Source organism: Elaeis guineensis, chromosome 11, assembly GCF_000442705.2.
Source record: "Elaeis guineensis isolate ETL-2024a chromosome 11, EG11, whole genome shotgun sequence".
NCBI lineage: Eukaryota > Viridiplantae > Streptophyta > Magnoliopsida > Arecales > Arecaceae > Elaeis > Elaeis guineensis.
Genome location: NC_026003.2, coordinates 120,070,389 through 120,095,552, shown reverse-complemented (window position 1 = coordinate 120,095,552; position 25,164 = coordinate 120,070,389). Strand labels below are relative to the sequence as shown.

General features: G+C 46.0%; 1 protein-coding gene and 1 long non-coding RNA gene across 2 annotated transcripts; both read left to right on the top strand.

Annotated features, from left to right (window-relative positions):
* The first annotated feature begins 9,778 nt into the window (after positions 1-9,778).
* On the top strand, positions 9,779-16,750 carry LOC105040969 (transcription factor VOZ1). The gene is given in 7 exon segments (XM_019849510.3): positions 9,779-10,310; positions 10,429-10,608; positions 15,287-15,758; positions 15,761-15,793; positions 15,941-16,231; positions 16,234-16,431; positions 16,434-16,750. Coding segments are annotated over 7 exon segments (1,509 nt in total). The 5' UTR covers positions 9,779-10,082; the 3' UTR covers positions 16,541-16,750.
* Positions 16,751-19,649: 2,899 nt separating this feature from the next.
* LOC140852508 (uncharacterized) lies at positions 19,650-20,817 on the top strand. The gene is made up of 2 exons (XR_012135389.1): positions 19,650-20,282; positions 20,372-20,817. It is a non-coding gene; the product is annotated as an uncharacterized lncRNA (long non-coding RNA).
* The last annotated feature ends 4,347 nt before the right edge of the window (positions 20,818-25,164 follow it).

Sequence of the window (25,164 nt, the reverse complement as noted above, 5' to 3'; positions counted from 1 at the left end):
TCTCTTAAACAAGGAGAAAATGAGACGCTCCGACACTTCGTGGCGCGATTCAACGCGGCCACACTTGAGGTTCGGGACCTCAACGAAGACATGGCCATCTCGGCCATGAAACGAGGGCTGAGGGCATCCCGATTTACCTACTTCCTGGATAAAATCCTCCTCCGGACGTACGCTGAGTTGCTGGAGCGCGCGTACAAGTACATGCGCGCGGACGAGGGAGCTTCCGACAGACGCCTGACCGAGCCTAAAGGCCCGAAGGAGAAACGGAGAAAGGGTCGGGACCCTGCTGTGCCTGGCAGGCCCCCGATCGACGGTCGGGTATCACCCCCACGACAAGACCAGAGGTCGCCCCGACGTCGGAGCCCGAGGCCGACACGCCCCAGATACGATTCCTACACTCCCCTCTCTGCTCCTCGTGCGCAGATTTTGATGGAGATCGAAGGGGAAGAGTACCTGCGACGGCCTCCGCCTTTGAAGGCAAAGGGCCTCGACCGACGGAAATACTGTCGATTCCACCGAGGCCACGGCCACAATATCGAGCAATGCATCCAGCTTAAGGATGAGATCGAAGCCCTCATCCGTCGGGGGTACCTCAGCAAATTTCGGAGGAACCCGCCGACTCGATCGGTTGCCGACCGTAGACCACAGCCGACTGAAGAGGCGACCGATAACCGACCAACGGTCGGGGTCATCAATATGATTTCAAACGGTTGGGCCCGGGGACGTCTGCTGGGGGGGAGCCAATGAAGAAGCCACGCTCGGATGATGTAATTGCTTTTACGGAAGAAGATGCTCGGGGCATCCAAATCCCCCATGATGATGCTGTTGTTGTCTCGGCAACAATAGCCAATTATGATGTAAAAAAAATTTTTGTAGATAATGAAAGTTCAACGAACGTTCTGTTTTACTCGACCTTCTCACGGATGCGACTGTCGGCCGACCGACTCAAGAGAGTCTCTACGCCCCTGATAGGCTTCGTCGGGGATGCAGTCACAACGGAAGGAGAAGTCACTCTGTCCGTGACGGTCGGTATCGAACCACGATAAAGCACGGTCCTCCTGACTTTCACGGTCGTCCAGGTGCCCTCGGCCTACAACGCCATACTCGGAAGACCCGAACTGAATGCCCTCAAGACGATAGTTTCGACGTACCATCTCCTGATTCGGTTTCTGACCAAAAACGGCATCGGGGAGATGCACGGAGATCAACACCTCGCCCGTCGATGCTTTCAGATCTCCACTCAAAGCAACGAATCGAAAGGCCCCCTGACGGTCGATAAGCTGGACCAACGGGAGGAAGAAGAGCGAGGCGAGCCGGCCGAATGGCTCATTCCCATCACGATAGCAGGGAACCCTGACCAAAAGGTGTGGATCGGGTCTCAATTATCCGACCCTGAGCGGCAACATTTGGCAGAGCTACTGAAGGCAAATACCGACGTATTCGCTTGGTCGGCGGCGGACATATCGAGAATTCTCCCGAAGACGATGACCCATCGGCTCAACATTGACTCGTCAATGAGGTCGGTGAGGCAGAAGAAAAGATCTTTCGCTCCAGAAAGATAGAAGGCCATCGACGAGGAGGTGGATAAGCTGCTCGAGGCAGGCTTCATCAGGGAGACCACTTATCCTGATTGGCTCACCAACGTCGTAATGGTGAAAAAAGCCAACGAAAAGTGGAGGATCTGCATCGACTATACCGATTTGAATCGGGCCTGTCCGAAGGATAGCTTCCCGCTACCAAAGATCGACCAGCTAGTGGATGCGACGTCCGGCTATCGACTGCTCAGCTTTATGGACGCCTTCGTAGGGTACAACCAGATCCGGATGGCGCCCGAAGACGAGGAACACACCGCCTTCGTGACCGCCAAGGGCCTCTACTGCTATAGAGTAATGCCGTTCGGGCTGAAGAACGCTGGCGCCACCTACCAACGACTGGTCAACAAGGTCTTTAAAGACCAGATCGGGTGCAACATGGAAGTGTACGTCGACGATATGCTGGTAAAGAGTGCACAAATTCCGGATCATGTCCGAGATCTCGAAGAAACCTTCCGCACTCTACGACGACACCTGATGAAGCTGAACCCGATCAAGTGCGCCTTCGGAGTGACCTCGGGGAAGTTCCTAGGATTCCTCGTCTCACAGCGGAGAATCGAGGTTAACCCCGAGAAGATCAGGGCCATCATCGACATGTGACACCCGGACACCAAGAAGGAGGTGCAGCAGCTCAACGGAAGGATCATCGCGCTCAGCCGATTCATTTCTCGGTCGGCTGAGAGATGCCTCCCGTTCTTCAAAACCTTGCGACAAGCCAAGCAGTTCTCCTGGCCGGACGAGTGCCGGCAAGCCTTGGAGGAACTGAAGAGGTACCTGGCCTCCCTGCCGCTCCTCATGAGACCGGAGGTCGGGGAGGTCCTGTACCTTTACCTGGCTACTTCCCGGAGGCAGTTAGTTCGGTGCTCGTCCGAGAGAACGAGAACCGGGTCCACCAACTGATATATTATGTCAGCAAGGTACTCCACGAAGCCGAGACTGGTACTCGAAAGCAGAAAAAATGATTTTCGCCCTAGTCATTTCGGCACAGCGACTCCGTCCGTACTTCCAGGCACACGCCATCGTGGTCCTCACCGACCAGCCCCTGAGAGCCATCTTGCACCGCCCCGACACATCAGGACGGCTGGCGAAATGGGCTGTAAGATTGAGCGAGTTCGACATCCAATACCGGCCACGACCTGCCCTCAAAGCTCAGGTTCTGACCGACTTCATCACCGAATGCCCGACGACCGACCTACCGTCGGGGGAGGGAAGCCCCGTGGAGGTCGGGACCTCCGACTATGACCCCAATTCGGCCTGGGTGTTGCACATCGACGGAGCTTCCAATGCTCAAGGAAGCGGGGTCGGTTTCCTACTCACCAACTCGGAGGGGGTGGTTACTGAGCACGCCCTCCGATTCGACTTTAAGGCCTCCAACAATCAAGCCGAGTATGAGGCGCTCGTCGCGTGTTTGAAATTAGCATTGGAGCTCGGGGTTGACCGACTCAAAGTCTTCTCCGACTCTCAGCTGGTCGTTGGGCAGGTCAAAGGCGAGTTCGAAGCACGAGATCCGACCCTGGTCATGTACCATCGAAAAGTGAAAGATCTCGTGGCGCCCTTCGAGTACTTCGAGATCTCCCACATCCCCAGGGCGAAAAATGCTAGGGCTGACGCGCTCTCCAGGCTCGTGACGTCCGACTACTGCACCTTGGGCCGGACGTTCGTGGAAAGTCTTGAGCGACCAAGCGTCGACCGGGTCGAAGAGGTGCTGCAATTGGCGGTGGAGCCGAGCTGGATGGACCCGATCGCTCACTACCTGACCGACGGATCTACCCCCGAAGACCCTACAGAGGCCAAACGACTCCGGTGGGTGGCTTCCCAGTACGTAATGATCGACGGCCGACTGTATAAAAGGTCATTCTCTCTTTCCTTGCTGAAGTGCCTGAGGCCGACCGACGTGGACTATGCCCTCAGAGAGGTACATGAAGGAATCTGTGGCGATCACTTGGGGGGCAAGACTCTGGCTTACAAAGTCCTGCGACAGGGCTACTACTGGCCCACTATGAAAAGGACGCTGCTGAATTGGTTCGGAGGTGCGAACCATTCCAGAAGTATGCCAACATACAGCACCGACTCGTCAGCCAGCTTGCTCCGGTCATCGCCCCGTGGCCCTTCGCCCAGTGGGGAATCGACATACTCGGACCTTTTCCCCCAGCATTCGGACAACGAAAATTCATCATCGTCGCGATCGACTACTTCATGAAATGGATGGAAGCCGAACCCTTGGCACAAATCACTGAGCGAAAGATGGAAGACTTCGTACAGAAGTCCATCATCTTTCGGTTCAGACTGCCAAACACCATCATTACCGACAATGGGCGGCAGTTCGTCAACCAGGACTTCAGAGACTTCTGCGCAAGATTTCACATCATACACCGACTAACCTCGATCGGGCATCTACAGTCCAACGGCGAGGTCAAGGTGACCAACCGAACCATATTGCACGGGCTCAAAATCCGATTGAATGAAGCCAAGGGCCTCTGGGTCGAAGAGCTGAACTCCGTCCTGTGGGCGTACCGGACGACACCCCGTATCCCGACCGGAGAATCACCTTTCAGCTTGGCCTATGGAACGGAAGCCATGATCCCGCTGGAGATCGGGTTGCCATCAACTAGGGTCGAGCAATACCGTGAGCCGGAGAACTTCAAGTGTCGGAGGGCCGACTTGGACCTCCTGCCCGAGCTCCGCCGCGAGGCCCAACTTCGTATGGCTTCCTACCGACAAAAGGTGGCCCGATACTACAACGCCAGGGTAAAGCCAAAGCTCTTTCGACCTGGAGACCTGGTCTTGAGAAGGGCGGAGGTCTCAAAACCCTCGGATCGGGAAAATTGTCCCCAAATTGGGAGGGACCCTACAAGGTGGCTGACGCCTACGGATCGAGAGCTTACCGACTGAAAACCCTGGAAGGGAAAACCATCCCCCGTACTTGGAACGCCGATAATCTGAGGTTGTACCATCAGTGAAATCTGTACCTCCCCCATTGGGAATACGAACTCAGTTTAAACTTCGGAGTCTGGAATTTCGACCCTTCAACTGGGGTTTGGCGCTCGACGTCCCGACGCGGACTTTACGTTCTACTTCGGGTCGTCGGACTGGCTGTCGGTGTTTCGTCGAACGTTTAAAAGAACCGACGCATTTGCGAAAATGGGAGTTACACTCCTTCTACAACTTTCGGCTAGAACGTTCGGGTAGAACGATCAGCCAACTTGCCGATCCTGCTCCGACCAGGAAAGGCAAAGGCGCCAACGCAACCAACGCTGCATTCGTGACTTACCGACCGGGTCGAAGTCGGTCGAAGGATATTCGGCTTACCATCGTTTATCACACAGCGCTACACAAGCGCCCGACCAAAGTCTGGGTGAGGGGAGCTCGGCTTACCGTCGCCTTCCCGACCAGCGCGTCGACTGCGTGCGGCAATGTAGCAGACGCAGTCTGATCGATCACGTCGGAATGACATTCGGGTCATCAGAATGCCCCGAAAGTCGGTAGACTTTCTTCCCCACGAACGACCTTCGACTCCGCCAGTGCGGCCGACTCAGCGCGCTGTGCCTTAAAGTCGGTCGACCCCCGACCCACGCCAGGACGACGTGCGTTCGACTCTGGCATTCGGTTTGCGGCCTAACGACGGATGTTCGATCTAGGTCCTGAAACGGGCGATTAGTGGTCGGGGTTCATCTTGCTTACCACACACTGAACCGCCGACTATCTCAACTAACGACTCGGGGTGATGATTGGGTGTCCTAATGCGGCACGCCAAGGCTGCTATCCCCGACCTCATGACCCCGCGATTACAAGCACATCCCAGCAGGCGGGAAAGGGAAGTCGAAAGAGAAACTAGAAAGTTCTTAAGTTCATTCGGTTACAAAATCGGCCGAAGCCCGGTTACAAGTGTGCTAAGAAAAGCAAAAATGATAAAAGAGGACGAGGCCACGATCATCCTTCGGAGTCAATCTCCTCGACTGACGGAAGCTCGGGGATGACCGGTGTATCCACCGCGATCGGCACTGGGTCGACGGTCCGAAACTGGATCGTCGGTCGGTGCTGGACTGCGGTCGGCGCCGGATCACGGGTCGGGGCCTGGCCAGAAGTCAGGGCCGCCTCTCCTTCAGCAACCTGTTTCGGGACGGCCTCTCCCACCATGACGACGCCTCCCGACGACGGGTCAGCCATCTCCTTCGTGGCTTGATCCTCGACCCCCGGTGGGATGATGCCGCTGAGGTCTAGCTCGGGTACAGGGCTTGGACTGCATCCCGACCATCCTCGTACCCCACCCGGTACGACATGAAGTCGGACTCCAGTAGCTCCTCTCGGTACCGGTCGGAGCCACGGAAGTCGTCCACCGCCCGACTCGCCGACTCCTTCGCTGACCTCGCCTCCGCCTCCGCCCGATCGAGAGAGTCCTTCGCCGACTCTGCCTCTGCCTTCGCTATGTCGGCATCGGCCTGGGCAATCGACAAGTCCTCCTCAGCCTTGGCGAGATTCTCCAGGCTGACCCGGAGCTGCTCGCGTTCGGCCTCGAGCTCGGCGGCGATGCCGTCCCGCTCGCGCCGCAGACGGTGCGCAGTCCGACCCTTGCGCTTTGCTTCTTTTCGGGCCGACTTGAGCTCGGACCCGAGATGAGAGACCTCGTCCACCAACTTCGCTTCCCGGTCGGTCGACTGCTTCAGGTGTTCGACCAGCATCGCCCGATCGGCTTCGGCGGCCGCCGCCCTGTCCTTCCAAGCCGCCCGACGTTCCGAACCTCCGGTACCCGGCTTCAAGTTCGGACATGGTATAGATCAGCTGCGGAAGCGGGCACCACGTCAGGAAAACGAAGTAATGAAAACACTAAAGAAAAAGGAGGCGAAGTAGAACTTACCCCGACCATGGTCGGGTAGAACGAAGATAGCATCTCGGTCACTTGCCGAGATCTCAGCACCTCCACGTCGGCTGGGAGGAGGATCCCTGGCACAGCCTCCTGGCCAGGTTGTGGTCGCCAGTGCCGACGCTCCTTCGGGGAACTGAGCGCCGGCGGCGCAGTGCGACTCCCCGACCTTGTGTCGTCAGCGGGGTCCATCGGGCTTTCCCCCGATCGGCCACCCCAGCCAGTGGATCCGGTAAGGAGGGGATGCTCGAGTTTGACGCAGCACCCCCCGTTGCAGCTGCAGACGCCGTCGGATAGCGTTCAGGTTCCCGAATGGCATCCGACGCCACTCCCGTCGGCGAAGCCGCCGACGTTCCTTCAGCCGCTTCCTCCCGTCCGGTTGCACCGTCGGAGCCGAGAGTGCGATCACCGGCTCCGACTGATCGGTCGCCGACGCCGCGACGGTCGGCACCGCTGTGGAGGGTTTCTTCGGTGGTCGTGAAGGTCCGGCCCCCGATGCCGGCCTCTTCCTCGCCGCATATTATCGGATTTCAGGTCGGTCGGCCTCATCCTCGGCGGTGTCCCTGCGATACCGACAAAAGGATTAATATATGCACGGAAACGAATGCCAAATAAAAAGACAACCGATGGATCGGGCGATACCTAGACGGGGGACCAAGCTCAGGCCAGCGTCATAGAGGGCTTGTTCGGTAACAAGCTCCCTCTGCTTCGGGACCGACATGTCCTTGAGTCGGTGGAAGTCCTCCCGGTCGTCCGCCTCCACCCGGTTGTTCTCGTTCGCCTCGGTTCGGGCGCGCCCCAATGAGAAGGGAAGCCCCAGGGAGAAGTTGAAGAAACAAAGAAAAACTGGTTCTTCCACCCGTGAATGGACGATGGAAGGCCAGTGATGAAGGAAAGGCCCTTCCGGGGGTTGAAGAGCCACCACCCTCGGGCCTTAGGGTGGGGTCGGAGGACAAAAAATGCCCGAAGAGAGAGATACGAGGGTTGGTCGGCAGAAGCTGACACAACAAGGCGAAGCTAATTATTAGCCGAACAGAGTTCGGCGCCAGTTGCGCCGGACAAAGTCCGTAATAATCCAGCAGATTCCGGACGAACTCCGGAATCGGAAGCCGAAGACCAGCCCGGAGGTCCTCGACGTACAGCGCCACCTGGCCCGCCGGAGGGTTGTTAACCCGACCGCCGACCCTGGGGCGGAAAGTTGGAACTGCTCCGGGATACGATACTGATCCCGAAGCCGATCAACATTCGGCCCGAAAGCGAGGAAACCTCAACTTTCGGAGTCGACCGAGGGTCATCGGTCGGGTTTCCCGATCGAGCCCCCTGAGATGAGGTTCCGGCCATAACACCAGAACCAAGAGGAAGACAAGACCAAAGGAGAAGGAGAAGCAAGAAAGAAGGTTTAAAGGGAAGCTAGGGCAAAACAGGAAGAAGCACGAACCCCGGGTGGACCCTTGCGAGAGAGGAAGAGGAGGCGGCTGCCGGCGACGACGGAAGGATCGCTTGGGCAGAGTCTCCGCAGCAAATCGTCAGGAATGAAGCTTCAAGCATGAGTGACCCTATATATATAGGGCCGCTCAACGGCCGAGATGACGCCACGCGATCGAGATTTCTCGGATGGACGACACGTGGCGGCATCCGGGCCCCCTTTCGGCCCGACGGTTCGGCGCACCCATCCCGGGAAGGCCACGCCGCCTTCATTAAATGCGAAGGACGCCGGCCCGATAACCCCTGACGCATGGCGGAAGGGCCGCGATTCGGAATTAAATTGCCCGCGCCGATTCGCGTTCCGACGGGACGCTTGACAGCGCCCCGCGCTCCCAGAACCAGCGCTGGGCGGCGGTTTGCGTTCCCCAAAAGGGCCGACACCCGATCGTCTGACACCGAATCGTCCGCACCCGATCGCCTGACACCGAATCGTCCGGCACCCGATCGCCTGGCACCAGATTGTTTGACGTCCCATCATCGGACAACGGGACGTCTGACGTCGACCTGCCCGAACCATCCGCCGGTGAAGTCGGCAAATCTGGCCCCACTCCTTTCGCCCAACGTCCCGCTGCGTGGAGACGCGGGCTAATGCGACATCAGGCTCAGGAGTGGGGGGGGCAACTGTTGGGATACACCGACCGACCGACCGACCGACCGGCCGAGAGTATGTCGGTCGGGCAGACCCTTTCCGCCCTCCCTACCGACGGACTGGCCGAGAGTATATCCGATGTCCGACCCCCGCGACGTGCCCGACTGACCGCCGGAGGGGTCCGAATCTTCACCCGACGCCCCTCAGCTGGCCACCGACCTAAAGTCGGTCGACTTCTCCAATCACCGTACTATTGCCAGAGACTGTCAGCCCTGACAACGGCATGCGGCGCTATCGCCTAGCGGCGTTATCCCGCCTATGGCTTTGTCAACCCTAGTGATTTGACGGCCCCATGACGATTTGACACCTTTACGGCGACTCTGACATTCTATAGTGAATTGACAATTCTCCAATTGTCCGCGCCATTAATAACGGCGCCATATCGTGCTCCACTATATAAATCGGGGAAGGCAACAGTGCCAGAGGGCCTTCCGAAAAACTTTCAGGCTTGCTCCCTTTCTCTTTCTCTCTCAATCGAGCTCTCTGTCTTCATCTCACTGTTGCCCAGTCTCCTCCCTGATTTGACCGTCGGAGGGTTCCCGTCGGAGCTGTCTCCGGCCAGTGTGGACTTTTTTTTTGCAGGCGCTCGTTCCCGACGACCAGGCGACGAGGGAATTGACCGCAACATACTCTAACCTGAGAAATTATATTCTATATGGCATGTATCATAGCCGTTCTTTACTATAGATTTCATTCACCGGGCGCTCATCTAGATGGATAGTTAACTCTGATTTAAAAGCCAATTCCGATTTGTGATGCCAAGCTACTGCGTCATACGTTACTTTTTTGTCCGAGCATATTCTGTGGAGAAACAGCCTTCAGGGCTAAGGAACTATCAGAATTTCCCAGACCATCAACTCATTTAATCGGGAATCAAGAATATAATCAAATCTGATTTTTAAATTACATTTAAAATCATTTCTGCCACATTTGACTTCTCGTCGCTTGTCACCATTCCAAATCAGAAAGCGCCTGGCTCAAGCCGACGCCCCATGCGAGCACATCCTCCCTGCCGCAAGCACCGCCTTCCAGATGGAGACGTGCCACGCCTTCCAGATGGAGACGTGCCACTGCCACGACTCTCGGCTGACTTGCCAGCCGATGTCTCAGAGCACTCCCCCACAACAAAATATAAAATTGGGCGCGCGAGCATCGGTCCATCCCGCTTTCCGCGACGGTAGCTTTTCGAGGTTCCTTTCGTGCTGCGATAGGCTAATTCACAAGCTTTCCCGTCTTGAGACCAATATTAGATTACAGTCTCAGAGTCCACAAAGGCAGCAGCAGAACAAAAGTAAAAAGCGCCCACATCCGCACTCACTCCCATTCCCTCCAGATTCCCATATCCCCACCCGCCCCTCGAGGGAAAAAAAAAAAAAAAACAAAAACAAAGCCCGAATCCACCGGTCTCTTCCTTCTTCTCCCTTGTCCCTCTCCTCCGCCTATCTCCACCGAATTCCCTTCAATTAGTGATCGGAGGATTAGGGTGCGGAGACTGATGCGGAAGGGGTCGAAGAGCGGCGTGTGCCGATCGGCGGCCCATCGGCTCCTCAAGGAGAGGGCCAAGAACCGGGTGGACGACCTCCAGGGCTTGCTGTCCGACCTCCAGGCCGCCCGCAAGGAGAGCCGCACTGCCGACGCCGCCCTCCTCGAGGAGCAGGTGCACCAGATGCTCCGCGAGTGGAAAGCCGAGCTCGATGAGGCCTCCACCGCTTCCTCCTTGCTCGTGAGATCCGTTTTTTTTTTTTTTTTTTTTTTTTTTAATTCCCCTTTCCCTTTCTTTCTTTCTCCGTTCTTCCCTTTCTTCGTTCGTGATGTGTTTTGTTGCGGGAAAATTAATTTAGGGGAATAGCGATGCATCTTCGGATCTTTCCTCGTACATCCGCCGCATGCTGCAGCTGAATGAGGAGGAGGACGACGCGACGAGCAAGTTGGCGGAGCTGCCGCCCACCGCCAATCCGAAGCTCGAGCCACTGGCGGTGCTGGGGTCCGACGTAGGTGGAGGGGCTACTGCCTTCCTCGATGTGAGTAAACTTGAAAATTTTTAGGCCATTATGATGGATCCCGAGGAGCATCATATTTGTAAGAACTAATTATAGGATGGAAATTTTGATGAGAATTAATTGCTGAACTTCCAGAGCAAAGGAGCAGTTCTAAGGTTTTGTCGTGCTAGGAAGTAAGGGACGTCATGTCATGGGAAGAGATTGGACGCTTTTATCCAACACAACTCTCCTTGATAAACTGAAGTTTAAGGCGTCTTTAGTCTGAAATCTCTTGCATCACACACTAGTGCAAATCTGATCACTTTTAACCATTTCAAGTGCTAATTAAAGATCGATTAGAAATATGGGAAGAGGACTAGTGCAATTTTCCAACTACATCTTCTTTTATGTAATATATGGTATCAATTCAAGATTATTTTAATATGAAGAATTTCTCACCGATATTTCAAGTTTTAATTCTTATTTTATTTTTTTAAAAAAATTCTCGAAGGTCGAAGCATCTGACACTCTGGGAAAACTTAATAGTTCATACTTCTCGGTTTTATATGGGAGTAAGCGATTCTAATGATTACAACTAGGAGCAAAAATGCATAGATGGTGAGTTATTAAAGCTTGTGAAAAGCTAGCTTTCCAAATAATTTTTTTCATCATATGCACTTGACAAAAGATTCATCATTGGCTCTGATCTTAGGTTCCCCCTTCCTTGCATCTTCTGAAGTAGGTGTGATGGGAGAAATTTTGTATGAAAATGGAAAACGTGTGTACCATGTCTGAAAGTACCAACTTGTGTCATATTGTATTCAACGACACCTAATGATTTTTCAGGGCCTCACTTGCTGCCATGATGTACACACCACACCGCTGGAAAGGGGAAGTGGCCAAGTGGGGGAGGCTTCTTCCTCTCTTTTCGTCCTTTTCTTTTCATGCTCTGTTAGTTGATTTTTATCATTGTTTGAGCTTAATACCCGTTATGCTGTGATCAATGATACATAGTGAAATGAATCAACAAAGCCAACATTTTTGTGGCAAACAAAAAGAAGATGTAGCAAATAAAGAAGGCAGACAGTTGTTATCCCATAGTTGTTTGAAAATTTACTCCTTTTGTCAGATTTTCTTTTCTAAATAATATTGTCCTGGTTTTTATTTGTTTGCCAAAGTTGTTGAGATAGTTTTGGTATATTTATTCAGGAATTAACTGGTTGAAACAAAAGATAAGTACAGAACAGCTATAATAGTTACAGCTCATCTTCTTTCTCATTGTTGTCAACAGCATTTTTTTTAAAAAAAACTTATCTGAGTTGGGAAGGGGGAAGAGTGTAAAAATTTGAATGCTCAGGTTGGCATGGGTTTTTGCCTTTTTTTTCCTGGCCTTAGGTAAACCCATCAGCAAGCAAGTTATTATCTGGTTTTTCCCATGCTATCTGTGCAAAATTAACACTTTAACCATAGATGACTGGCGAATTGTCACAAAAAAGATTTTTTTTTTCAGTTTTTATTATTTTAAAGAAAATAAAATTTCTTTCTTTGAAGATTAAATTTGTTAAGTATAGTTGGACTATATTTTGAATGTGTTGTCTTCAAAACTTTTCATGAATTTTTCATTCTGACCTTTTTAGTTTCCCAAAAATTATAGATAAAATGGCCCCTTTTCTTGAACACTTAACTTTGCTTAAATTAACACATTATAGAACCCATAGTGTAATTTGGGAAAAAAAAAACATACTTGAGTTACTAGAATCTTATCTGAAACTAAGAGTTATCAACTACCAAGCATGATTACAATTGATGTGGTGCTTAGACATGCCTTTTCCCCCCTTCTTCTACAGTCATAGCTGATATTAAAGTTTTCTCCTTTTTTTTTTTGTTTAACATATTTTTTCCAAGAATTTTGGGCTGCTTTATGAAATTGATTAAACATGTTAGTCTAAGCAGAAGCATGATTATCCAATTAGAAGGATGATTTTGTGATGTTATTGAAAGAATCAATGCAGATATTAGAGGATTCATTGTATTTGTGCATGTATTAAATATGTTTTTCATAGCCATAGAGCTATGTAAAAGAGGTTATGTAACAGAAATTTTTTTCCTACAATTTTGATACATCGTCGAGAATAATTGTTAGGATTTGTTTATTGTTCTATTCTGATGCATGCTGATACTTGAAGGTTTTTTTTTTTTAAGAAAAAATAAATTTGGCACATATTACTTGAATGGTTACAACATATTACTTTGAATGATTTCATCCCAGCCCCCTCTCACTGAATAAAGAAAAAGGAAAAAGAAAAGGGCATTATTGATTGCTGATGCATGGTGTTACTTGTGTTGCAATATGCTATCTCTTTCATGTTATGCAGTATAGGTATGTAGCTCTGGTAGTTTAAATCTCCTCAAAAAAAAGTTTCACACCATAAAATGATTCATCTCTGGTGAAGGTCTAAGACTATTAGTGGTAGCACATTGATATTGAGCTAGAAAGAGATCTCTTGAAAAGCTATCAACTTCTTTAACTATATATTTAAAGACAGGTAGGGGCTGAAGCTGTTGGCACCAGTTTTGATACTGCTGACCAGCATTTGCCGGTACTGTCCTGTATCGGGCTGTACGGACGTATTGTACTATACTAATACTGTACCGATGTGCCAAACCATTCCGTACTGACACAATCATACTGTACGGCATACCGACACTATTGTGGAATTTCACCGGTATGGGATCTGGTACCGAAACGGCGAACCTTGCTGTTGATGTTGGTTTAATGGAAAGTTAGAATATATTTAACCAAATGACAGTGCATTTCTTTCTATAAGTTTGACCATTCTTGTTTTATCTTTAAAGGGGAAAGGCTGTTGGTTTAGAGACTTCCAAAACTGGTAGTCTCCTTGATAAATTTAGAGAATGAGGAGCAAAGCTTTGGTGAGAAATTGAATTGCAAAAAGTAAATTTAGAAGGAATCTAGAGCTAGAGATTTGGTAGAGTTCAATAAGGGAGAGGTGAAGAATCTTATTTTCGGTATGGTAGGTAGAGGCTGCTGAAGTGGATGTATTTTGATTCTGTTTTATTAATGATATTGCTAAATTTTTAAAGAGGATGAAGTCTGCTATTTTTCTATGGAAATATTTCTCAAAATTTGGTCAGTCTGAAGGACAATGAGTTAACTTTCATTCTTTTGATTCTTAAAAGGGATACCCTGCCCCTCTTTCTCTCCGCACTCACAATAGCCCAACAAATACCTGAGAACTAATTGGAGCCCAATTATTGTTGGTCCATGAACGGGTATAGATTTGATATTGTAGCTTGGGTTCCAGATCAAGTCCAACACATGTAGTTCATATGCATATAGCTGGACATGACCCAACACAAACCTGTTGCTAGCCTTTAGGGTGGAAAGGGAAGTTTTCGACACTGACTTGTGTTGGCCAATATGCATCTACCATACTATCTTGGTGGAGTACTGGTATGGTATGGGGGCTCGATATGCCCGATACAAAGACATGACACAACCTTTGTCCCAACTCTAATAGTGTACCATGTATTGGTATGGGCACATATAATGCCATCTTGACCCATATTGGTAAGGTATCAATACGAGCTTTGGTAACAAGACTAGAAACCTAGGAGGAATTTTTCTTTTTATTTTTGGAATGGGTGTGGTGCAGAGAGAGAGAGAGGGATAATTGGACCACATGGATTATATAGACAAAGCATGGGTTTCATCATCTTGAACACTATCTTTTCCTTTTTGTCCCTCTTCTTTTTGTATGATAGCAACAATTGTGATGTAACCTACTAGTGCATTGTGAGCTTGGTTCCTTGTAATTGTCTTGCTTCTTTGCTTTCTTTATAGAGCCTTCTGTATATCCTATATGATGCAGCACAAGGTGCAACTATTAGATACTATGACCAGCTGGACCATGGCATGCTTCATGGAAGCTAGCGGATTTGGAGATTTTTACCAGATTTTTTAAATAAATTTCTCATTGCAGATAGCATTAAATTTTAGCTAGGTTTCTATATTTGTAGTTGAATAATTCTAGCATGTTTTCTTATTATTGAATCCTATTTCTAGAATGATTTGTAGCAGGTTTAATGCTTGAGCTAGGTTGATGTCCTATATATACTTAATACATTTTATAAATGGTTGGCCTTCTATATATTCATAAAATTTCTCACCAAGAACCTCCTTCATTGAATGAAGGGCTATTCATTCCAGTTTTCCTTCAAGGCTTCAATTTATGTGTTGATCTTTGAAGTTTGATCTTGGATCAAGTTGCTCTTCACTCGTCATGCTGCATCGCTATCCTTTTCTCAAAACAAGGATAGAACTTCCTATTACTATGTTGTTGTGCCCCTTCTTTATTTTAAATAAATATATCTTCAACTTTATTAAGAAATAGTATATGATTATTCTGTTGAGCCATGCAAAACATGTTGCAATGTGAAAAATGATTTTTCCTATGTAATCTTCTTTTATTTCTCATTTAGTCCCAGTAATAGAATCACTTTCTGCGATCTCTTCTTCTATACAGTTATCATTATATATTGTGGAAGTTAAATATACTTCAAGTTTCTTTTTCTATGTTTTACAGCTTAATGGTGTTTAAATCTTGTTAAAGTGTTTTTTTGCCAATTTAGACATCAGTGGTGATGATAAGTGTCCAAAGTTTGATGACCTGTCATGCAGGAATATTTTGTGTCTCAGGAACTACCTGAACATGGATTTCTAGGGGCGGAGCGGTATAAAAGCTCTCTGTCAACAGGAGTGCAACAGGGTGCCTTAAATTGTCTGGAAGGGAATACTAATGCTGACTATCAGCAGTTCAGTCTGCATCAGGAATTACACCACAGTGTATTTACTGGTTTTGATGCTAGCAGGCAGAATGGAGGGTTTGTTGTACCACTGATCTCGGAATTTATTCCAGCATTATGCCCTCCACCTTCTGCTTTCTTAATGCCAAAATGTGCACTCTGGGACTGTCCTAGGCCTGCTCAAGGATCAGAATGGTACCAAGATTATTGCAGCAGTTTTCATGCTACTCTAGCATTACATGAAGGACCTCCTGGTATGACTCCCGTGCTGCGTCCTGGTGGGATTGATTTGAAGGATGGTCCACTTTTCGCTGCTCTGACTGCCAAGACACAAGGAAAGAATGTTGGTATACCAGAATGTGAAGGGCAGCAACCGCTAAATCTCCTTGGAATGCGCCCGGTAAGTATCTATTGATAGTTGTAGGCATGCCATGTACTCTTAGTTGACATGGTTGGCTTGTTTTATGAAGCCATTTCAGAAAGTGTAATATAATGACTTCAGGTTTCTTGTGCATTTAGTGTGACAGGAACTTTCATGATTTTGCAGAGCTCTTTGATCTTCTAGTTCTCAATGGTGAATCACTTAGAGAATGGCTCTTCTTTGATAAGCCTCGAAGGGCATTTGAGAGTGGGAACAGGAAACAAAGGTCACTGCCTGATTACAATGGGCGTGGTTGGCATGAATCTAGGAAGCAGGTGATGAAGGAATTTGGAGGATTGAAGAGGTCCTACTACATGGATCCTCAACCCCTGAGCCATTATGAGTGGCATCTGTATGAATACGAGATCAATAACTGTGATTCTTGTGCCTTATACAGGCTGGAACTCAAACTTGTTGATCCAAAAAGAGTGCCAAAGGAAAAGTAATGACCGATTCACTTGTTGATCTGCAGCAGCAGATGGGAAGGCTCAATGCTGAGAATCCTGTGGATAACAAGCAGTCTATTAAGGGAAGGGTGAAAATTAAACAAAAGGATGCTGCTGAAAATGCTTATTTGGCTTCAGACATGGTCAATCAAAGGAACATTCACAAAAGCTATACTCAACTTTGGATGAGAAAGCTCCTATAGATGAAAACCTTGGTTACGGGCCAAGCATACCATTTGCTTACCCTGTCAATAATTTGAATAACTATTATAAAACGTAAGTCAGGATATTTGAGCAGCCAATGAAATGGTTGTCATCTTGCAAGAATGAATTTAGTAACTGATTGTTTCGCTTAGACAACCAAATGGCTCCAACTTCCTGATATACCCAGTTATCTTTCAGGCCAGTTTCATTAGTTACTCTAAACGGGAGCTACTGATATTTAGATCACCATTATATGGAGAAAGTAATATGTATCCTTGCAATGGTATTCTGTGGTAGTAATTGATGAATAATGATTGACAGCGGTTCTATCAGAGGCATCTACAATTGCTTTTCCAAGATGGACAAGGACAGGCATCTAGCCAGCATGCTCACACCAGAACTGTATAGGTGAAGATGGCAAGTTATTGTAGCATCATATGCTTTATAATATCTCTAATGTCTTGGTTGTATGGATTCTGGCTTACTTTTAGGAGTTTGGAAAGATCTTTTGAATGCCTCTAACAGATGCAATCGGCATCCAATTGCTTGTTTCTCTTGCAACACCTGTCAATCACATGTAGCAGATTTGTCTGTTCTCAGCTCAAAGGGCTATGGCTGACCTTTTTCATGAGTTAGCCTTCTAAAGTGTTGTGTGTATTTTGTATATGCTTTTAAACACTTTTTTGATTTTTTCTACATTGATGTTTATGTTTGTTATAAACAGGTGCTTTAACTATAAGAAAGCAAGGTTTTACATGTTCAGTATCAACTTAGAAACACATCAACGTGTTTCAGATTTTCTTTTTTGCTGGAAAAGCAAGCATCTAATGGATATATGGGGCTATTACACCATATTTGCATAAGAAATGATCCCCTGCAGCATCTGTCTTGCTTCTACTTGTTCTGCAATTGCTATTAATTGCAGTACACAGAACTGGCTGTGCTTATTTTCTTGGTAATATGGGCATGCTTATCTTTGAGAAAAGGAAAGTGTTGCTATTGCATTTTCATGAGACATACAATTATTTCTGGAATCCACTGTCTTATTGTTAGGCTTCTGCAGATGGATTCTGTTTCTCATGATTTGATCCTCACTAATATTTAACGCCTCCATCCTTAACATTCTTGAACTTTCAAGATTATCTGGAATGACATGTATCATTGACTCCTCAATTGGGCCTGATGCCAATGCTATAAAAAATACGGACCTCTGCAGCGCGTGTTTTGCAATGCAGAGTTATGCATGTTTGAGATGCATATCGTACAACCCTCTGTCGCCCTCTTGTTGTGCATGGCAGCCAATGTGACAGGACTCATCATGTCCTGTTTGACAGCCATCCATCTTCAAGATCAGATGATGCAGTAGTTGTACAGTTCTTTGTGATGCAAAATATAGACCACAGGGGATCTGAACCCGCTCCAAGTCATGGTAGTTTACTGTTTGCATAACTTCTATAGATTGACTTCTAGTTTTCATCATTTAACGTTGTTCTAGGTTTTGTTATAATTGGGGATCCGTACTTTCAATGGTCTCTCTTTCCAATTTTACCTGACCAAGATGGTGGTCATTTTTGCAGCCGGTCGGGATTAAACTTGGGACCTCCTATAAGAGTTTTACAACCACTGGGGATTAAACTTGGAAAGTGGAACCTCTTCTGAACCGGGAAGACTTTTTATCAAACAATTGGGTGCAATCAATTAAACTAATAGCTATTAGCAGTGACGCAAAACTGCAAAAGGTTTGTGTTAGGCAATTTTTGTTTTAATTTGTTGAGGGGAGTATATCAAAAAATTTTACATGATCCAAAATAAATTGGAGCCATGCATCATGATCTGATACAACTCCAATGTAATTTAGCACTAGTCTGGACTCTGAATGACCGGATGTAATATGGTTACTATTTAAAATGCTCCAGACCATATGGTCTTCAGGCTGGTTCACTTCATCTAGAGAGAAAAAATGGCGTCACATTTGTACAAAGTGATTTTTGAGTAGTTCTTTCAGGTGTCGGGCAGAGACTTATTTTCTGTATATTATATTGAGACTCTATTCCAGAGTGAGCCTTTTTTTTTTGGTGCAACCAGAGTGAGTTTTTTTGGGTAAAAGAGAGGAGCAACAGCTTCATTAAGACAGAGAAAGTATAGAGGCAGAAGATGTAACAACGACACAAGAACCGATACAACCCTTCAGACTAGTAACTTACAAAACCTGCAGCAAAATGATAAGGAGGAATGACTTTGAACAGATGAGGGGTGTTAAAGCTTCATCAAAGACAGAGAGTTATAGAGGCAGAAGATGTAACAATGTACAGAGAACCGATACAACCTCTGGGACTAGTAAACTTACAAAACCTGCAACAAATGATAGGAGGAATGACTTGAACAGATGAGGGTATTAAAAGGAAACATGTATTTGGCAAGACATAGAAAATGACATTTTTACCGAAGGCAACTGAAAACCGTATCATAACCATAGTCCTAATGAAGTCATCCCACGTCAGGGATGGATGACGGACAATCATAGTGAGTTTAATGTTGTATACAGTCTATGTAATGTACGATGCATGGACCTTAATACCGGCAACTTCGCCGCCGATTCTGTAAAAATAAGATAAATAAAAAGGAGAAATTAATTTGTCCATCCCGGAGAACGAAGATATTATAAGCGGCGATTGAGCCGTTTTTGAAACCGGCAAAGCGTGAAGGCAAAAGCGAAAGAGTTTCCGAACCCAAAACCCCACCCTGGCCTTTCCCGCGCCCACATCCGCAGCGAATGTCAGTCCCCTCCCTCCAATCTCCTCTCCTTCTCTTCCTCCCCTCGTTCCCCTTCCTCCCTCGATCCCCTCCCTTCTTCCAGAGCCTGCCTTCTTCCACCCTCAAACCCACACCATCCGCCGGCCGTTCTTCTTTCACCTCCGCCACCGGCCTCCAGCCGTTTTTCCGGCCACCGATCAGGAGGTCCTCCAGGCCCTCGCCGGATTGTTGGACGGCCCCGGCGATGAGGCTAGGACTTCACTTGCCGGCCGTTCGGTCCTGTGAGGGTGGCCTCGCCCGCCTCACCCTCGTTGGGGCCGTTGACTATGACCAGGCCCTCACCGCCGCCGCTTGCTGATGGCGGCCGATGCCGCCGACGAGCACCTCTCTTCTGGCACCTCCATTATGGTCGTCGAGACGGGTTTCCCTGATGGCTCGGACGAGCACAGCACGGTCTCCACCAGGCTGGTTAGTTTGATTACGCAATTGATTTTGATCTAGTTTTGTGATTATAACCTCATATTTTGTTTTCAGAATTTCTTGGTATAATTACCGTAGAAAAATTCTTGAAAATTATAAGTTGGCTGGATTTTGTTCCGCAATCATTTTATTTATTCAAGAAAGATTTAATTTTCTTTAAGAAGTTTGCTGCGTCGATAGTTTTTGCCTGCCAAGAAGGTGAAAGAAAAGGCCAAGAAGTTGAGTAGTAGTCTCACTGCAGATATCCTATCCAGCAGTCCGACTGTTTCCATGAATATACTTGCTTTGACATTTAGACAAGTTGTCTTGCAACGGTTGTGGAGTTTCCAACTCTCATTGTTCTGTCCGGGAACTGAGAGGAATATGAAGGATCTTGCCAGCCCTCGTGAGGCCATAACTAGCTTGCATAATTTTACTCTGTGTTTTACCTTTTGGTTTAGTAATTTCAGTTGACTTGCTCATCCTGTATGGTAGGATACAGCAGACATTACTATGAGTCCATCAGATGAAAGGTTTTTTCAGCTCTTGCTGACGCCATTTCTTCTTGCACTCTTGAGGACACTGAACGCAATTACCTTGGAAATGTGGGTGTTTTGGCTTCAAAAAATATATTTGGTTGGCTTCAGAAGCCCCATAAGAACTGCTCAATTGATTCATCAATTTGTATATATAGAATTTCTGAAGGTCACATAGTGAGAAGTGCAAGGAAACACGGACAAATTTAATCTGGCAAAGGGCTGAAGCATCGTTGGTGGGCACCACCTAGTTATTCGAGGTTGGATAAACACGGAGATCATGAATTCAGTGCTTGGACAAACGAGTCCATTCCTGCTTACATGCTGCAAATTGATGCTTATAAATTTAAGGATGCAAAGCTTGAAGGATGGCTGAAATTAGCTGATAATAGGTGGGAAGTCCTTTTAACCCACTTCCAAATGGTATATTTGTTCTTTCCTTGCACTCTTAACCTTCTTATTAGATTTTTTAGCATTCTATAGCTGGTCATTCTAGATAGTTTGTAACTGACATGTGCACTCCATGTGACTTGTTCAATCGCATGATGGTGAAATCCCGACCTTAAGGATTACTTATAAATGCTGAAAGCAACGAAATCCAGTCCATCCTTTCTTAAAACATCAGGTGCCATTTCCTAAACAATGCATCACTAATTGAACATAGTTCTGGTGCTTAAACTAAATGCAAGCAATCAAAATGTTCAGGAGAAGGAACTAATTGTAATAGTAGCGACAATGTGTGGAGCTTCCTGTGCACCTTGATCCCACTTTGGCATCATCTCTGTATGCTAAAGCCTAAATCAGATCTTGTAAATGTTTCTTTATTTTTTCTTGCTTCCCATTACACTTGCATCATACATGCTGCTTGTTGGTAAATGCTCAGTCAGTCTCATCAACTGTTCCGTCTCCATTTTCTTTAAGATATTTTTCTTGTAATTGTCTTAACAAGTCCGATCAAGTCTTCAGGAAAGAGTTGGAGATCAATGATTAGTCTATCACTTATTGTGCTTATAGTGGCTGAGGTTCAACTATGTGCATTGTCCATAGTTGTCAGATAGCCTAAGTGATTAGGCAGTTGCCTGATTGACAGAATTTGTGCAAAATTTGTAAATTCATTTACACCTCCAAATATTTCAACTGTTGATTAAAACTTGCATTATTCTCGATAAATTATCCATATTACATGACTCAAAGATGCATTGTTAACAGTTAATGCATGAGTTCTATTTGAAGTATAATACATTGGTAGATGTATTTATAATAAACTTAAAGATCCAAACATGATAAATTCTTAAGTTGAGCAGCATATGATGCTTAGACAAAATCTAGTTACTGAATAAAGAATTAAAGTTTTAAGGAAGAATCCTTAGGTAGAGGAAAAACAACTCAACTAAATCAGCCAATGAATTAGAAGGAAAATAAAATAAAACAATCTGAGGTAAAAGATAAAAATGGAACAATTATAACAATTCAATGACTTTGGTAACATTACCTGGATCTGAAATAGCAAAACAACTGCATCAAGTATCAACTACTGATTATGAGCATTACTTCCTAATTTCTTTTGAATTGAGGAAAGTAAGTCTCTCATAGCAATGGAGAAAGGAAAAAACTAAAGTCTCCTGTTTTGGAGCTTTGGACAAATCCCTTAGGGGTTTAACAGCATCATGAACAAGGAGGAAAAAGGTCATGAACAAGGAGGGGAAAAAGGAAGTGAGATGGAGAAATGAAGGAGACAGAGTGAGAGAGGAGAGAGGGAGAGGAGACATTTACTGTTGAGAGGAGAGAGAGATGGAGTGGTCATTGTTGACCGCAAACCACCATGCGAGCTTGCCAGCCGCTATATGATCCTGCTGGCCACCATCAAGGGTGGATGAGAGCAAAGATGGATTGAATTTGGTGAGGAATGCATAGAAGTCCACTGTGCCTTAGTGGTTTTTTTTTTTTTTAATTAATATTTTAAAGATTGAATCAGCCCTATTCTTTCATCTTGTCTCTTTATGTGTTTAATAATGTTTCCCTTTTTGGTTGATCAGACCCAATCTTAAGTCAATTGGAGTCAAATTTCGCTTGGGTGACTACCTAGCGAAATAGGGTGGCCCAAGCAATGCTGATTTGTAGGCCGATGCTCCGAATATTAGGTGACCACCCACTTGGTGGACCATTTAGGTTGCCTAGGTGCTTTGAGCCTAGTTAGGTGTCCAGGTAGGTGCCCATGATAATTGTTTCTTGAACTTTAGAACCTCATTGTGGATACATGGTATTGGCCTAAGATATGCAACTAGCAACCTAAGAAACATTTGGAAAGTCTTTTTGTTTACATTTTGAAAATTTCCTCTTTCTTTCAAATGGGAATTAGAAATATAGATCATTCATATATAAAAAATATGTTTATTTTGACAAAGTACTTTTGCAACAATATATGCCTAATGAAAGAGGGGTGGAATTTCTAGGAAGTGAGTTGAAATCAAGATCTCAAAGTGGATGTGATACCCTGAGTAGGAGGTTCATACACTAAGAGTAAACTAAATTGTGTTCCTTTTAGACTGAGGATTGCATTTTTTGTATCTCGAATATCCTTCATAAGTCAGCCCATATCATCCAAAAGATAGGTGCCAAATCATTCTTCATTTCTAGATTTCTTCTAATAGAACCAACAATTATAATATAACTATGCACGCTAAGTGCATATCTCTAGTTAGCTATATTTTCAACAATTCCATAATGAACAACTTTCACACTCATTTTCCCCTTATAAGTAGTTTGAGGCCACTTATTGCTGTCCACCACTCTCAAATCCATATAAAGGAGCTTAATGCAAAACCACCCTTCCCCCACCCCCAACCAAAATATAGAGCTTGGTTTCAGAAAGCTTTTGCAATCTCAGGTCCTTGCATATTAGTTTCAAACTTCCAATTGATGGGTGACTTAGTTACACAAGCCTCAACATGTCTCCATACGCTTGCTTGCTCCTCCATTACTTATGTTGACTCAGTTGTTCTATCCTCTACGTCTCAACAACTTTTATAAAATCATTGGAGTCATCAATCACCACTTGTATAGTTTCTCTCTCTCTTTGTCTCTCACACACTCTCTCTCTCTTCACTCTCTCTCTTCCCCTCCCCCACTTCACTTATAGTTGTGTTCTTCAAGTTCAGGATGCGGCCTTAAGTTTGTGTTGAAACACCCCAAACTTGTAGAAGACAACTTTTCCATCAATTTGCTAAAAAAATTGATGATGCTTATCCTTCTCAACCATTAAACTACTATTAAACACAGGGTAACATTGTAGAGCCCCCATCAGTTTGTAAATTTGTAAATCTTGTTTTACTTGACTTATCAAGATAAGGGTTTATGATCTGAGGATGGGTGAACTATCCTTGTGCCTTTACTGAGGATGGGCCTTGGTGCAATGATCCATTGTGATATAAGTGTCATGGGTTTGAAAACACGAAAATAGCCTCTCTACATGTAGGGTTGGGGCTGTGTTACTTTAACCCTCCCCAGACCTTGTAGTGTTGAGAGCCTCATGCATTGGGATGCCCTTTTTAATCCTTGTGCTTTCCTTGGATGCCATGTTGATTATGGAGTCAAGTTTATGGATCTTGCTGCAAATACATGGATGGGGCTAAAAATGTGGAACCGTTTCAATGTGAACCGACTGCTATTGGTATTCTATTCTTGTTGAACTATCAATCATGAAGCTTTGTCGCATATGTCCTGCATTATTAAGGTTTAGTTTAGCATCACTTCCATCACTTCTTCTAAAAATGTGGAACTATTTCTATGTGAACCGATTGCTTTTGGTCTTCTATTCTAAAGCAGCTTCTTCTTCTTCTGATTTGTGTTTTTGAAAGTGAAAACTGAAAGCTTGCAGTGATGGGGTGTAAATGTATGAATCCATGTCTTTGATGTCCAAAATTTCTATTTTTTGGTTTCTACAATTTCTAGAAACTAGTGAGAAAGGGTTATCAATTTGTGTTTTTTTGAAAGTGAAAACTTTCTTCTTCTTCTTCTTCTTCTTCTTCTTTGGATTCATGTTTTTGAAAGTGAACCAAAAACTTGCCGTGATGGGGTCTAAAAGTGTGAATCCATGTCTTTGATGTCGAAAATTTTCTACTTTTTGGTTTCCACAATTTCTAGAAACTAGTGAGAAAGGGTTATCAAAAACTGAAAATGAAAAGTGTTATTAAACGCCATTTCTGTCTTGATTCATGTTTTTGAAAGTGAAAGTTGAAAACTTGCAGTGATGGGATCTAAATGTATGAATCCATGACTTTGATGTCCCAAATTTTCTTTTTTGCCCTTTAAAACTACCCAAATAAATTAATGATGTCATCATCGCACCTGAACTAAGCTCTTGTTGCCCTCATTGTCCTTGCACTTAACATAGCCACGTTCACTAGACCAACCACTGAGATTAATTGAGAATACTGGAAATGCATACGTTATCCCTTGACATCTATTTATGTTTATTTGCTAGTTACCTCTAAGGGCCTGTTTGGATATTTGGGCCCAAAATCTCATGGGATTCGTGGGTCGGGCTGTTGAGGTTCCGACTTAAGGATCTAGTTACGAGTCTGTGAACGGAAAAGTCTTCCTCTATCCGCGTAGACTTTTTCCTATTTGTGTTCTTCCCTCTGAGAAAAATCTATGGTTGTTGGTGAATTGTAACGGGGCTCATTTAAAGGGAGCACCCACCTCAAAGAAACAAGAATTTGTTTGATAATCTCCTCCCTCCATTGATACGATAGTACTGCCTTATAATAAAAGGCTACAAAGATCTTAAAAGGAAATAGAAATAAAATTAGAAATCTTGACTAACAAGAAGCTTAACAAATAGCAAAATTATTATTAGAAAATCTTGACTATTTAACCAGTTATTTTTTCAAATATTAGAATTATTATTAGAAATCTTGACTATTCAGCCAGCTGTTTTCCTTGATCAAGC